The 15,241-nt window shown below is 53.0% G+C and overlaps 1 protein-coding gene across 3 annotated transcripts; it reads left to right on the top strand.

Annotated features, from left to right (window-relative positions):
• The first annotated feature begins 21 nt into the window (after positions 1 to 21).
• Positions 22 to 13,973, top strand: VAMP4 (vesicle associated membrane protein 4). Of its 3 annotated transcripts, none has more exons than XM_075422431.1 (8): positions 23 to 133; positions 306 to 380; positions 2,907 to 2,953; positions 3,302 to 3,352; positions 11,237 to 11,337; positions 11,923 to 12,002; positions 12,172 to 12,223; positions 13,285 to 13,973. In XM_075422431.1, the coding sequence occupies exons 2-8, from the start codon at positions 315 to 317 to the stop codon at positions 13,311 to 13,313; spliced, it is 426 nt and encodes a 141-aa protein (XP_075278546.1). In that variant the 5' UTR covers positions 23 to 133; positions 306 to 314; the 3' UTR covers positions 13,314 to 13,973. The 3 variants fall into 3 exon arrangements, with proteins under 3 accessions (XP_075278544.1, XP_075278546.1, XP_075278545.1); XM_075422430.1 differs by having other exon boundaries at positions 281 to 380; XM_075422429.1 differs by having other exon boundaries at positions 22 to 380.
• The last annotated feature ends 1,268 nt before the right edge of the window (positions 13,974 to 15,241 follow it).

Raw genomic sequence — 15,241 nt, 5'->3', positions numbered from 1 at the left:
CCCTTTCTGCCCCGCCCCCGGCATCGCTAGCTCGGCGCGGCGGGCGGAGCGCCGAGGCGGTCGATGGGACAGCTGACTGACCGCCGCTGTCGCCGCGGCCATTTCCCGCCGGCCCGGCGCGGAGCGGAGCCCGGTGAGCGGGGAGGGAACCGGGGAGTCTCCGTGTGGGCACCGGCTTTGCTCGCCGGCAGCCCCCCGAGCCGTAGGGCCCCGCGGGGACGCGCGGTGCGGGCGGCGGGGTAAGCGGGGCCGTGCCCGGGCCTCCTTCCGTCCCCTCCAGGCCTCCCCTCGCTCCCCTCCCGCAGGCAGCGGTCATGCCTCCGAAGTTCAAGCGGCACCTGAACGACGACGAGGTGACGGGCTCGGTGAAGAGCGAGCGGGTGAGTGTCGGCGGGGCCCGGCCCGCTCCTCCGCCCCCCGGGGGCGCACCGGGCCCGAGGCGAGGCGAGCAGGCCCGAAGGGGGGGTTGCAGGCCCCGGGATGGCGGCGGGCCGGTGCCGGGCTGACTGCAGGCCCCTCGGCCACGGGGGCTCCGGGTTCCGTGCGGCAGAGCCGGTCGATGTACGGTCAGACAAGCCCCGTGAGGAGAGCGGGCTGTTGGGAGAACCTGCTCCGGGTCCTTCGGGCTGGGGAGGTCGCGGTGTGCTGCGGCCTCCTGGCTCTCCGCAGGGCCTGGCCTGAATACGGGTCAGAGTGGTGCGGTTGCCTGTTCTAGACAGAGTGGATTTAACAAGGGGCAATGGGCACAAAATGAAAGAGAGGAAGTTCCGTCTGAACACGAGGAAGAATTTCTTCACTCTGAGGGTGACGGAGCCCTGGCACAGGCTGCCCAGGGATGCTGTGGAGTCTCCTTCTCTGGAGATATTCAAGACCCGCCTGGACAAGGTCCTGTGCAGCCTGCTCTGGGTGACCCTGCTTTGGCAGGGGGTTGGACTGGGTGACCCACAGAGGTCCCTGCCAACCCCTACCATTCTGTGATTCTGTGAACCTGATGTGCTTGTCCTGGGGTCATACTGTGCTAAACCTGGGTCTAAAATATTGCTGTAGCTCAGGATAGCTGTCAGGAAGATGAGGATCCTGCGTGGCCAAGAGCGGCTGGCTCATTCCTCGAGCGAGGCAGCGGCTGAAACTATTGCGTGGTCTTGCAGGTTGCTAAAGTTAATTGAGCAAGCGTGATGAGGGTGGAAATGTAGGTAAGCCTCGAACCACGAGCACTGCGTGTGCAGGTGGAAGCCTGGATTCACGCACGGGGGAAGCGGCAGCTGTTGGTGCCATAAGGACCATCCGAGGTGTCCCTAGGCCCACACGTGTAGCGTGCCATTTCCCCCTCTTGATTATTTTTGACCCTGATGCTGTGAAAAGCTGGAGCTGAAGACACAATAGTCAGAGGACTATTAAGCAGGTATTCTTTATTGCGGCGCCGGGCACACAGGGGATCTCTCCTCCAAACACCCTGTCATTTCGGGTTAAATACAATCGCAATATACATATTAATTTATATTTCTGAGAAATGCTTAGCATATTCATGACTTTTCCAAGAACTAATTAGCATATGTTAATATCTTCCACGCAAGTCTGTTAGCGTCCTTGGGTGGTCTTTGGGGGCCCTAGGTGGGGGTCCTAAGATGAAGGCTTATACTCCTCATCACAGTGTCCGCTGGTTGACGTTTGTTTCCGTGCGAACTCAGTTCTAAGATTAGCATACTTTGTCCTTCAAGGTTGTTTTGCTCTGGTCTTGTTGCCTTCTTGGTGCCTCTTTATCTCTGTACCTTGGTGCATCTGCCCTCCCAAGGCTGACCTGTCTGGGGTAGAATTATTTAGGAATCTTTCTATATTAGAGTTTTCCTGTCTTCTCAAAACAGCAAGGATCTACTTTAGTTTAATTACAGTCACTCTGGTAAGTGAAAATTTTACATTTACGGGTATGAACCCCAAGCAGATGTGGCTGGGAGTCCTCAGCTCTGCTGGAGAATTCGTGCTGCCCCGATATGAGAAACGAACGCTAGCGACATCTTTCTCTGAAACTTTCAGGCTTAAGAGGTATTGTAGAGTTGGTCTTAAAATCAGCCTTTGGATCGTCTGACGGGGTGTAGCGCAGCAGCAGACCCGAGCCCAGGAGGAGCCCTTCGGTGCGTGGTTGAGGAGCTACCAGACCGCTCTGCTTTCCAGCCTGTCCGTAGCCTTTGCCCAAGTCAGCGGTTTGGAGGGGCCGACCCCTGAGCCGTGCTGTGCAGGGAGCTCAGCGTGTTTCCTTGCAGTCGTCCTTCTTATGCCTGCTGCCATCAGATGGCTGGAGAAACCACGTCCTCCAAATCGGGAGTGGACCTGACTTCCCACGTGAGTGGGATACCCCAGGGTGGCTGCAGGCGATGCTGGCACTTTTCGAGTAGCTGCCATTGACGGAGCGCAGCACTGGGGATTGTCCCTTGAGCAGAGAGGGCCTTCCTTCCACAGCTCTGCCTGCTGCTCTCCAAGGCAGGGCTCAACATGCTGATGCGCTGGTTGCTTCTGCGGCGCGGGGAGTTGTACCGATCCCTAGAACTGGGATCAGAACCTGCACAGGCAACTGGCCTTTGAGGCAAATCCAGTTGGGCGCAGCGGCAGAGGTGCGAGCTGTCCCAAGTCAGAGCCGCAGAGCTGTGCGTCGGCCTGTACTGCACGGAGCTAGCAGATGCTGCCGAGGTGATAACAGCGGCACAGAGACAGCCAGCTTGGATTCTGATCACAAGCAGAGAGAAACAGCACAACTCCAGACACCTAAAAAATACCATTGATCCTCTCCAAAGGAGGGCTCGCGTGTAGCCTGCAGTCAGAGGATGCCAATTGCGTCCTAAAGGCTGGAAATAGGTGTGTGAAATGATGGTTGCATATTGATGAGGTGCTTTGGTTTTTTCCTGTGTTTGCAGAGGAACCTACTGGAGGAGGATTCAGATGAAGAGGAAGACTTTTTCTTGTGAGTTTCTGAATGGCTGCTGTAGGGAAGGCCTCTGTCTCTCAGACTGGAGGTGTCGAATACCACAAGCTGCTCCCCGCCACGCAGGTGGCACTCAGCAATCAAAACCTTTGATTCCTTTGAGATGATTTCCCGGAGCCTTGGCATCGAGCGTGAATTAAGACTTCACAGGGGTGACCGGTGTAAGAGCAGGGTGTCCCACATACCCTACTGAACATGGGAGGGACTGACGGGAGGCATGAGAACAACCCTCTGCCCACGAGGCAGTGGTTCTATCTTTGAGCGTTTGGTTTGAATACGTATGTTCGTTGTGTCTTCCATCCTGATTGCTCTCTTTTCTGCCCGTAGGAGAGGGCCTTCTGGACCAAGATTTGGACCCAGGAATGACAAGATCAGGCAGTAAGTTGTTGTTCCTCAGCGTCAAGCAGATAATATTTCATTGGGGCGCTGCGAGCTCCTGCTGCTGTCTTACCAGAGTATTTGTGTAGTTCTGAATGCGAACATGGCTTGTGCTTGCTTCCTTCCGATTGGCATTTCCTACCGTACATGTCCACAGCTAGGGGAAATCTCAAATTTGATTCAAGCTGTCAAAAAATGATGCACTGACACAGGCAAAGGGATCACAGTAGCTCTGGGGAGTTTCTGAAGCCCTTGCTGTATTCTGGTGATTAAGTGTTCCATACTTTTATGAGGCTCTTTTTCTGGAGCATTAACCATGAGTTTTAACCTTCACTAGCACCTTTTTTATTGTTTCGTTGCTTTTTTCCTTCATCCTGTAACTTGCTCCTCAATGTTTCAAGAAAGCAGGTGGTCAGAAGCACATCAGGACCATATTGTTCGGGTAGCGGCTGGTCCTGTGACCTCCCCTTCTCCAGATAAAGACCTGATACAGGTGACCTGGAGATGAGCAGTGACTCGGTGAGTCACTCCAGCTGCACAAACAGGAAACCATTACGGCTGGAGGAGGATTATTGACTGTATTAGGGCAAGCAGGAAGGAGTGAACACTGTGGATCCTTCTCCCATCGACTCATTTCCTGCATGATGCTTCTTCTGGGCTCCAGTTTGCCCTGTCCTTCCCTGTGAGGGATGCATTGGTGGTACTTAGTGGAAAAAGAGGGGGTTGTTCCCAGACCCCTGGTTTGTGTCGTGCTGTTTCCTTTGCTGACCTCCGTGGAGCCACAGCAGAGATCTGCGCGGGGACTGATGCCTGGGTGTTAATCAGACTAGGTCATCTCGCGTGCAGCCTGAGCGTTGCTCTCCATTAGGGATGTTTTTCATGCCAGGAAGAAGCCAGCGCAGCTCTGAGATGACTCATTGCCAATATCAGCATTAGGCAGTGCTAGCTTGTGTGCCCACTTGCTATGTTACCTCGAGGGGCGAAGTGCAGTTGAGTTAGAGAAGAGGCGGTAGGTCGGTCACTGCGCCCTGAGCATTCGGGGGACCTCTGTTCCCTCCGGGCTGTGCGGATGCTGTTGGTAGAGGCGCGCTGGTCCTGACAGTGAGCTGGTGTGGGACAGCCTCACTTCTAGGGCAGTGTCACGCTGGCCTGGAGTGAATGGGAAGGGTGAGAACTGGTTTTATGAGTGGGGTCCTGCCCCTGTAAAAAGGTGGAGAGGGGGTGATGCCTACCCCTTCGTCCTCCCCTGCTGGAAAGGGAATTACAGAGTGTCTTCTGCCTTCCATGCGTGGCGGGGGGAAACAGGAGCTCTTCTTTTCCCACTATCTTGGCCAGGCAGAAGGGAGCGGGGTAAAGGATGGCACTGCAGCTGTGAAGGGGAAGGAAAATGAAAGAATAATTCACCCAGGAGCTGGTGCATTCGTAAGTGTGATGTGACTAATGCCCAGCACACATGAGGCTTGCCCGTCGCCTGTCTAGTGGACCTGGTATGGGATATGTCTCTTGGGGCAGCAAGCGGCTACATCTATCTGGTATCTAGAGCCTCTGTTATAAAACAGTGTCCATTTTCTGCTCTCGTCGATATTGATTGCTGTGTTTCAAAAAACAGCATGCAGTCATGGTTTCTTGTCACGGAGTTTATTATGAAGTTTCTGATCAGACTGGCCCTTCTGCTGGATGGATCGATGCCTGGTCTCATGATGCAGTTTGCTCTGGTTTCAGCCAGAGGAGGAAAAGGAGAGTTGGGTTGCTGCTGAAACACTGTAAGGAAAAGACGTTTTAAGGAGGAATTTGAGCGTTTGGAGAGCTGAGGCATAGCTGGGCGAAGCCAGAGAGACTGTAGCTGTATGGGGCTGGAGGAACGAGGTGTGAAGACAGGCGTAAAAGGAGACTGGACGGAGGACTGGGCAGAGGAAAAAGTGATGGGATCATGGGAGCAAAGGTGCGGAACATGTTGAATGTGAGGGGCAAGACTGGAAACTTTTCCTGGTTGTCCTTGGCGGCAAAGGGGCTTGGGTCAGGATGGATAGTTTGGCAGCAGAGACCCTCGAGGCTGGCTCAGCTGCAGGAGGAGATGATGGGGAGCACTGGAAACCTCATTGGGCAAAGAGACGAGTTACAGCCAGCAGGAGTGGCAGGAGGAAGTGTGACAGTCCCCTCCGTGCTGTGTTTTGTCCTGATGTGTCTGGAAGCTCGGGTGCAGTTGTCCCAACAGCTGCTCGGCTGTCACGGAAGCTCTGCTGGTGACTGCAGTGGCCACATCGGGTGCCTTGGGCTGTCTCTGAGACCTCCCTGTCCCTGGTGTGGGCTGGAGCTGAAGGGTAGCTTTAAACAGGCTGTTACTGTTTTCCCCGAAGTTACAAGGAACGGGAAAGGGAGAGCTGATCGTTCTTTGCCTTTGCCTTTGCTTCCAGGCCTTGTGAGAAGTCCTGAATGTGTGTAGTGAGAGCTCTTAGTGCCTTTTCAGGTGAAGGTGGGATGTTCATCTTCCACCTGGGTTTCTTTTATTTGGAATAGGAGCCTCTCATCACAGGTCATCTTTTGAAAAATGTTAGCAAAATCCCCCTCCTTCCCTCCCGATTTTCTGCACTGCTTGACTTCCTTTACCACTGATGTTTCTGCTTTCAGGTGACTGTACTGCTGGATTGGGGTTCCTGCTGGTGCTGGCCATGAGGCTCAGCACGCTGCTGTGGTTCCCCGGGAGCCAGCTCTCGGTCCCCATGATTCCCCCATTGCCCTGCTGGGAACGGCCAGCATCCTCAGCCCCGGGGCTCAGCCCCAATGGCTGTGTTTGGCTGCAAGCCCCAAATTACTTTCTGAGGAGGGGGAGGGTTTGGGGAATGTCTTGAAGGCAGGAGGTGACAGCGGCTTCCCAGGGCCTGGCTGCTTGTCACAGGTGGCTGGTTGTCAGCAAACCCTATCCGTAGTTCAGGCTTTCATTTGAAGTATCATCAGGCATCGTTGTTGAGGGCAATCCTTTCGAGGACTGAAAGGCTTTGGAGCGGCGTAGGCTGCTGTCCCCCTCGCTGTTGTGATGAACCAGCAACTTAAAGGCAGGGATTTGTGGCCGGGTTCAGCGCCGATGCCCCGTTGTTGAGTACAGCAGACCTGCCTGCCGGGCAGCCCCTCTGCAGAGAGCTGTGGCTCGGGGAGCGCTGCCCTGCGCTGGCCTCCTGCCTTTGCACCAGCCAGCTTGGCTCTCCAGCCTGCTTCCTCTTCCCTGGGTTACTGCCGCGACGAGGGGTGTTTGCGTGTAATTTGCACCGAAATACACAGCACTATTAATATCACTGGGGTGGAAAATAGAAGTGTGTCATGCTGGCTGTAAACAGCTGGCTTGGAGACAAGTAGCAGCCTTGAGGCGCACATCCCATGGTGCGTGCACAGCCTGTTTACGACGTCTGAAGAATGCAGCACTGTTGTTAGCCCAACACCGTGACCAGCCCAGGGAGTTTTTCAGTAGCTAACCCAGGGCGGCCAAAATGGAAAGGTTTATTCTTCCTGCTCTGGACCTGGCAAAGCACGAGAAAGAGGAGTCTAAACCAAGTTAAGTGCCATTGGATCTCTTGTTGTTGCTTTGACAGTGTGCACTTGCTCTCCTTGTTAAAAGCATCATATTTGCAGTAATTAGTAAGAAGCAGGGTCGTGGGAGACGTATTTTATGCTTTCATCTGGCTCCCTTTCCTGGCAGGTAGTTATTCTACTATTTCGCTTGGAAATCTGGCAGGAGAGGAGCACATGCAATGGATGCGTGAAAAGCCAATAGCTCCCTCACAGGAAATACGCTTCGTATTAGAGGATTCATTCTCTCTTGCCAAATAAAACAAGAAAATATTTTCTTCTTGATGCGACTTGAGTTTCCAACCTCAAGCGTGCCAAACTAGTGCAGAACTGTTGAATTTGCTCTGAAACTGCAGGGCGAATGTAGAGCCTGGGCATCTTTCAGCCCCTGCCTGGAGAGGCGTCTCTTGCAGCAGTGATGGGTGGGTGGGAGAGAGCAGAAGCAAGGACTGGCTCTGGTTAAGGCGCTGTGTGGAGATCAAAGTTTCGTTTCCTGGCTCGGACTCTTCCTTCCTGTTTGTTTGTTTTTTTCCAGGGTTCTTTTTTACATCAGATACCAAAAGGTGTTGTGTCTCTGTTCCATGGGAGTTAAACACCTCAAAGTTTGTAAGAGTTTAAGCCTTGATTTGTCTGTTTCCCCATTCTCCACCTGTGAAATGTTTTGTTCCCTGGGGGACAGCTAGCAGCATGTCCAGGCTCCGGGTTTCACCAGCAGCTCGAGCGAAAGGTGGGGTGCTGAGAGGCAGCTTGGGCAGTGGGGGTCTGTGCTCCACAGGTGTCACCTAGATGCTGGTACAGAGCAGAGCACCTTGAAGCCACGTTCCTGCCCACGCTACCGTGAGCACCTTGGGCTGCCCTGGGATGGCAGCAGCATCTCTCCAGGCTCTGCCCTGTGCTGGTGGGGATACAGGCGGCGTGGCATTGCACTGCGTGTTCCTAGATGCGCTGTAAGCTTGTGTGCTCCCGCTTGTTAGTTGTACCAAGATAACTCGGTTACGAATCTGTTGTGGGAGGAAATATCTTTATTTTGAAGTCAGGAAATTATTTTAGAAGCATTTACATTGTTAATGCTCGGGCAGCGGCTTCTCCCTTCACGTACCATTCAAGGAGTCGCACACACCGCCCTGGACTTTAACTGCAGGGACCGGAGTCTTTGCAGCGTGAGCCCACGGGTGCCTCTTTGCGATCCCCCCCAACACTCACTCTCGGGTGCTTCCTCATCCCTCAGACTCGACCCTGGGTTTCCCAAAGCAGAGTCTCCAACACCACGTATGTGAGACAAATTTATTGAGTGGCACAGCAGTGTAAAACAGCTCAAGGTGGGTGCCTCCAGAGAGGGACCCCGAACAAAGAAATCCCGGGGCAATTCTACCCTTACAATCTCAGTTCCTGCCCCGCACAAGTTCTCCTTGTGGAGTCCAAGCAGCAGCTGGTCCAACGGTGTTATTTGGGTCTGGGGGCTTTTGTCCTTCACTGGGGCCCTTTGTTGTCTCTGGGCAGGCTGAAGATTCTTCCCTTATCATCAGAGACGCCCTGCTGCTCTCAGTGGATGACTTCACTTCCTTACCTTCTAGCTGCAGCTGAGTCCTTGGGGCCCTCCTTCACTGAGCTTGGCAAGGGTGCAACAAAAGTTTGCTGTGTCCTGGTGGCAGATTCACAGCGTGTGGCCTAAGGCTTCCATGAAGTCAGCCACTAATGCTAAGCAAGTTTGTACTCATGTATATAAACATGAGTAGTACACGAGCACACAAAACACTGACTCTTCTTACATTTTGACTAATTTTTTCTATGACATACATACTGTAAATGTAGTCTTCTGCCTGTGAAGCTGATGTGTAAGGCCTTAGAGTTTTTGCCAAGTTGGCTCATCTGGCATAGCAGAGGTTTGCTGCTTTTCCTCTCTTGCCCCAAGCTGTAGCAGCACTGCTGGCAGCTCAGAGCTGGGCCTTACCTGTTGTGCTGAGGTAAGGAAGCCCCCTCGCAGAGCATGCTTCCTCCCCACATCCTCACCTGCTGCCCCAGGGAAGGGCCACGTGTGTTGTGTGTGGGGTGGATGCTTTGCTCCACAGGGTACCACCACATTTGTTCCAGGCAGCATCTGCCCGTGTCCTCACTGCCGCCTGCTGTGCTTTCCCGTGGTGGCAGCTCTGCCGCTCGCCTTGTCCCTCGTAAAACAAATGGTGGATCTAAGCAGGCTCGTGGGCACGGGGCAGGCTCCTGCTGAGAGGCGTCTGGGGATTATCTGTGCCTTTCCCCTCCAGATGAGAAACTCCTGGCAGGCACTGCTGTCGATGTGGAAGGCAAGAGCTGCCACCGCACAGTGTAGGTGGGTGCAGAGAGACGCTGCTTCCACGGACTCTGTGATGCAGTACGGGGAAGGCAGGTTCCTTTCTTGCAGTATCCTAAATAAAGCAGGTTTTTACATGCGCTGCTGGAGTCCAGCATGTGCCATATGAGGGCTGGTGAGTCAGAAATTGGCTTCAGAGGGCTTGCCTGGCTGTTCCAGAGCTGGAAGGCGCAGTGCAGTGGTGCTACAGAGTCCGACCTGAAATGCTACGATGAGAAGCCCCTTCATATTCAAAGACCTGGAGCTCTTTCTAGAGCCTTTTGGGGAGGAAAAAAGCCTTTTATTTTAATGACTTTCCTTGCCTGTTTTTGGAATAGTGAATGTGAGCAAGGCACATGCTTTTCCATTGTGACCACTGTTGCTTGTTGCAGCTGCTCCTTCTGTGTGCGTGTCAGCGCAAGTGTCTGCGCAGCAAGAGGCACATAGCTGGTAGGGAGACAGGAGAAACAGGTCAATGTGAACCTATGTCTCTAATTAATTAATTAGAGGCATGGCGGCTAGGACAGGGCCCTGTTCCTCATTCTGCAGTGCCCCGTTGATGGGCCTTGGGGAAGTTGCTCTGGGTTTTCCTTGACCTCAGCTTCCCAGGCCACAGTGGAGGATATGCTGTCCTCATTGTACCAGGTGCGTTGAGCGTAGGTGCTGGACGATGGCTCTCTAAGTGGTAGAGTTGGGTCTGGCACTGCCGTAAAAACTCTTGATTTGGCAAATAACGTCTTTGAACATCTGCAAGATGGCAGTGGGGAGGAGAGGGTTTTGCATGGATCCAAAGAGGAAGATGTTCTGACTGGATACTTCAGGGAGCAGGAGAGTGTGGGCGCTAAGCACGTGCAAATGATGAGGTGGTGGCAACCCTTCTTCCCTTTGGGGACACCAGTGGCACACTGTTAATAGGAGGCCTGTGCTTGTGGAGACAGTAACGTGGTAACATGGAGAGCTGCTGAAGTGGCCTGTTCGTGCTGCATATTGGGAAATACCAGATGCACTTCGATATGTTTAAAGTGCTTAAATGTTTTTAATCAAGGCAACCTAAGCTGTCAAACCTAAGACTTAGGCAGAGCGAGTGGCCTGGAGCTATTTCTGTTTTGTTGCCCTGTGTGTAGCATTGCCTCCAAGACATCGCTGTTGCCATTTACTTTCTGGGAACAGCATGTCTCAAACAATGTATTGTCTCCCTAGGGCCCCAAGAAATGTCTTATTTCTGTCTCCAGGAAAATAAAATAATATTAGCTCCAAAATACAAACCAGAATGTAGCAGTATTTTTCCACCAGGACACTTTTTCTCTCTTACCAATGTGGCTTTTTTATGGAGTGAATAAATGCATTTATAATAACCCTGCGCGTGTGATTTAGGCTACCGCTTGCTGAAGCGACTACCCACAGAGTTACGCAACCTATGAGAAGATGGATTATAATAACTTGGTTTAGTTCATACTAGCCTTTTCTTTACTGTCCTCTTGATGCCCCTGGCAGAGTGGGTTTCATTTAGCAGCTCAGCTCCTGGAAAGGGGAGTGCACCTAGCTTTGATTTCACCCCATTATTTAGCAAAGGTGCAGTGCGAGGTTCTGTGAAATCTGGAAGGATAAGGTGTGGGTTTCATATTTATTTTTTCCCTTTGACATGAGCTCTTCTGCAGCAGAGGTGCCCACCGACAGCAATTAGTGCCTTCTCTTACTGCATTTGTGTGTTGAAGGTGTTACAGAGGGTGCCCTGCTTCTGCTGACTGCCCGGTGCTCTCTTTGAGCCCCTTGTGTTCCCTCACCCTTCCTGGCGTTGCCAGAGACCCACCTTGGGCGTTGCCATGCCTCTGGCTTTCTCAGCATCCCATCAACCTCCCTCCACTGTTGTCCCCTTTGTTTTTTGTTGGTGAGTTCCCAGACTCCGTCAGCCTGGGTGGCTCTGAGCAAGGGCTGGCACTGCAATGCAGCTGGTGGCGCTCGCTTCTGCTCCTCATGCTGCCTTTGCTCTGCTCTAGTGTGCAGAACCAGGTGGACGAAGTCATCGACGTTATGCAGGAGAACATCACGAAGGTGATCGAAAGAGGCGAGCGGCTGGATGACCTGCAGGATAAATCAGGTGCGATACTAAATGCAGTTCTGCTGGCCTTTTCCCAATGTCTCTTCCCTGTTGCTGGGCCAGGTTACCTGGTTTTGGTTCAGAACGTGCCTAATGACAGACCTGGGTTTTTATTTCTATCCTTCTTTGGAGCGGTGTTTCCCAGCCTTGGGCTGCAGATCTGACTTTCTGCTGACTTTCTGCTCTTTCCACCATTGCCTTCTGCCGCTCTGCGCAGAGGTGTTAGTTTGGAGGCGCTTGGGTGCTGTGATCTAGCTGGCCTTTCAAGCTAAGGTAGGTTGGTCTGTCTCCCAAAGGCCCTGAGCACTTCAGCTGTCCGCTCACTTGCTGGCTTGCAGAGTGAATTCCTGTCCTCAGAGGGCAGCCAGGACAAAGGGGGCTCAGTGGGACACGGCAGATCTGTGTGTGCTCTAGCGAAGGGCGTCACATTGGCATCTGCTGTGGCTTCGGTGAATCACGCTGTGGTTGGGTCTTTTCCCCTAATGCTGAGTTTGTTGCTTGAAACTCAGCAGAGTTGGTAGCATGAGTGGAGACGCTCTGACTGTGCGCACGCTGCTGAATGGCCTCCTTTCTTTCCTTCAACAGAAAGTTTATCAGACAACGCAACAGCTTTTAGCAACAGAGCCAAGCAGCTTCGGAGACAGATGTGGTGGCGAGGCTGCAAGGTGAGCAGGACAGGCAGGGGCGGGTTTGTGTGTCACCTGCCCTCCCTGGGAGGGGATGGAGAAGCTCTGCTTTCCAGCTGAAAAGATGCTGGAAGGCAAAGGCCTCCTTTCAGGTCGAAGCAGCTATGCACGGCACCCTGTGTAACACGCCTCTGTGCTCCCCTTGCAGATGAAAGCAATCATAGCACTGGTGGCGGTCGTTCTCCTGCTCGTGATCATCGGTGAGTAGCTCCCGGTCACCCGAGCCATGTCTGGCATTGAAATACTCGTGGCACTCCACACTGTGAGTGACACCATGGTGCTTTTGTCCCTGGGAGAGAGCACCTGAGCTGCTCTGTTGGGCCCCGCTCTGCCTTAAGCTGTCACAAGTGGTGCCTTTAGCCCACACCGTGCTCCTCTTCTGCAAGGTTTAAATGTGCATGGAGAGGAGAGCCTCAAACCAAATCCTACTGACTGTGGCCAAAGAAAGCCAACGTTGTATCAGTCCAGGGTTGGCACTGACTGTTTCTGAGGCTGGTGGGAATAGATGGAAGAGTTTCAGAGCAGAGCAATGTCTTCCAAAGGCCTCTCCGCGTATATCAACCATTTTGCAATGGGTCTGGTCCCAGCAAACGCTCCTCCTCAGAGCTGCCAGGCTGCCTAATTTTCAGCAAGTAGCTGTTGTGGCTTTGCTGTCAGTCCCTTCCCCTGCCCTCTGCCCTTCCTGGTCTCTCTGGGGAGAGAGAGAGCAGAGATGTCACTGCTTTTCCTACCAAACAGGTAATACTGACCAGAGCGTTTCCCTTCCAGGCAGAAAAGCAGTAATTTGTCACTCTGCCTGCAGAATGATGTGCTCCAGGGCTCCAAGCAGCCCAGCACGGCAGCGCAGCACTTCCATGCTGCTGGGTCCGGAGGGTTTTCCTCCCAGTGACTGTGGCCGGGGGCAGCTCTGCAACAGCCCTGGTTACTTTGGCAAAACCCTTGTGGCCTGTTGTCCCGCTGACACACAGCCTGCAGCAGGAGAGGTGGAGCTGGCAGCAGGGTGGGAGCATTGGAGAGAGAGAGAGACTGATGGAAAATCCCATCTGGTTTAATTTTGGGAAGCTGGAAACAGATGAAGGTGGCAGGAAATCTTGTCTAGCATGTGTGAGGGCAGCAGATTGCATTAGCTGGGCTTGGAAACACACTTTCCCTCACAGCGGCTTGGTGTTTGTCACTACAGAAACAGGGGGATCTCTCTGGCGGGGATGGGCGTTGCACGCGGAGGTGTGTGGCTGAGAGCCTGTTTCTTTGTGTTTTCCAGTACCCATAGTCCTGAAGTACCATACCTGACGAGGCAGCTGGAGGCTTTGGTGGAGCTGGCTCTGGGATAACCAAACTGCTGTGTAATTTAAGTGAGATATCTGTATATAGCTTTGTTTTTCTCTGAGGAGTGAGGAGGCGGCGGCAAGTAGCCAGTACTAACGGAGCGTTTCAAGAACTGCCAAATGACCTTTTTTTTTTTTCTTTTGATCGAGTACCTGCTCCTGCTGTCAGACTTTTTTATTAACAGAAGATTCAGTTCCCAAACCGCCCGTTTTGTGGAATTCTGGGTCTCTGGTTTGGAGCTGGCTACTTGCCACCACGGTTTATCTGTATATATGGTTGAGTTGTAATATTAATAATACTGTTTCAGCAGTTCCCTGCTGCCTGCTGTAGTAGGCAGAGGGGACTCTGTCCTTTCATCAGAGCAAAGGAGGGGAAAAATATCTGAAGAGAAACCTACCATTATGGTACAGGGGACTGATCCTTCTGTGGAGAACTGCAAGGGTGTTGTTTCTCTCTTGTTCAAAAAAAAAAAAGGGGGGGGCGGGGAGGGGAAGAGAAATCATTAGGTTTTACAATCCAGAAGACTTTCTGGTCCTGCCATGGGAATGCACAAGCTCATTGTTTTCAGTATCGCTGCTTACAGCTGTGACTAAAGACATTCCAGTAAACCTATTTTTGACTGTACATCTGGAGTTCCTGCACGTCTTCGTAGTGTTGTGGAGGACATTCAGGGCTCTCTGCTGCCGGGAGTCCCTAGAAAAGGACTATTTCAGTGTTTTCTTCACCAGAAGAAGTGTGTGTCAAGCCCAGCTGTTAGTCCAATGATACAAGACACAGCAGGAGGGCAGCAGCTCTCCTGAAACCAATCCAGGGTAAACAAGCCCATTTCATATTCAGAGCCATGCACCTTGATGCGGTGATGGCGGTCCCAAATGCCCGCTCTTTTCACTTCCCTGTGAGCCGGTGGGGTGGGGGTTGTTCCCAGACAGATGCGCTGGGGTGCTCGGGGAGGCATAGGACCCCTGTGCTGGACTAAACAGGAGCTGAGCTCCTCCATCCAGGTGTGGGACTGCTGCGTTTTGGCTGTCTCCATACTTGGTCTGGGGTGGCAGTGGCATTTCTGTCTGCCTTTTATTTTTGGGACCCTCATTCCTTCCGGCCCTGAGCCTGGGACTTTAGCTGAGCTGAGATCAGGCTCTCCTAGTTCTCTTTCTTGCTGTCTCTTTTCTGGTGAGAGAAGGATTGTCCTGCTTAGTGTGTGTCTGAAGTAATGTTGGAGAGGGAAAATGGTGCCCCAGAGAATTCTCAGCGCCAAGTCCCAACTTCCTCTTCTGAACCTGCCCCCAGGACCTTGTACACAGTTTCCACCTGAGTGGTGGTGCTGCTCCGTGCAGAGAGGGGGATTAGAAGCAAGCACAGCAGGCTGGAGGGGTGGATGTAATTACAAGCTTTGCTTGCCCAGCTGGAATATAAACAGGGCTTTTCCCCTCTGTGGGCCCTGGTCTCTGCAGGTGGGAACCAGAAAGCCAAGCTGGGTTTTTCCTCCTGAAGTGTAGCCTGGGTTTAAGATCATGCACTCAGTGGAAGGGACAAAAATCATCCTGCCTTTGGCTACTCTCCACCTGCAAGGGAAGAAGAGGGTGGATGAAGAGGTGCTGTGTCTTCAGGGAGGCTGCGGGTCTCGCTGAGCTGTTGGGTACCTTTTCCTGCCAGCTGAGAAGTGAGCTGACAGCACTGCAAGCCTGTGTAACGGCCGTGCTGTGCCTGCTCTGGCCTGCCTGCTAGGGCAGGCTTTACTCCTGCTGCTGGGGAGTCCTGCCAGTACCTCTGACTTTCCCAGCCCCATCTTGCCTTTGCTGCTGCTGGTATCACCCACTGAAGGACCTTGGTGCCGAAGCAGCACATCAGGACTTCCAATCCCTGCTGGCACCAGGTCTGAGCAAGAGAAGTTA

The sequence above is a fragment of the Opisthocomus hoazin genome, chromosome 6 (assembly GCF_030867145.1).
Source record: "Opisthocomus hoazin isolate bOpiHoa1 chromosome 6, bOpiHoa1.hap1, whole genome shotgun sequence".
In the NCBI taxonomy this organism is placed as follows: Eukaryota; Metazoa; Chordata; class Aves; order Opisthocomiformes; family Opisthocomidae; genus Opisthocomus; species Opisthocomus hoazin.
This window is presented reverse-complemented; position numbering and strand designations above follow the sequence as displayed.

Coding starts and splice junctions, on each gene's coding strand:
- VAMP4 (XM_075422429.1), top strand. CDS start 315: ATGCCTCCGAAGTTCAAGCGGCACCTGAACGACGACGAGGTGACGGGC. Junction 381..2,906: donor GCTCGGTGAAGAGCGAGCGG/GTGAGTGTCGGC, acceptor CTGTGTTTGCAG/AGGAACCTACTGGAGGAGGA. Junction 12,224..13,284: donor TCTCCTGCTCGTGATCATCG/GTGAGTAGCTCC, acceptor TGTGTTTTCCAG/TACCCATAGTCCTGAAGTAC.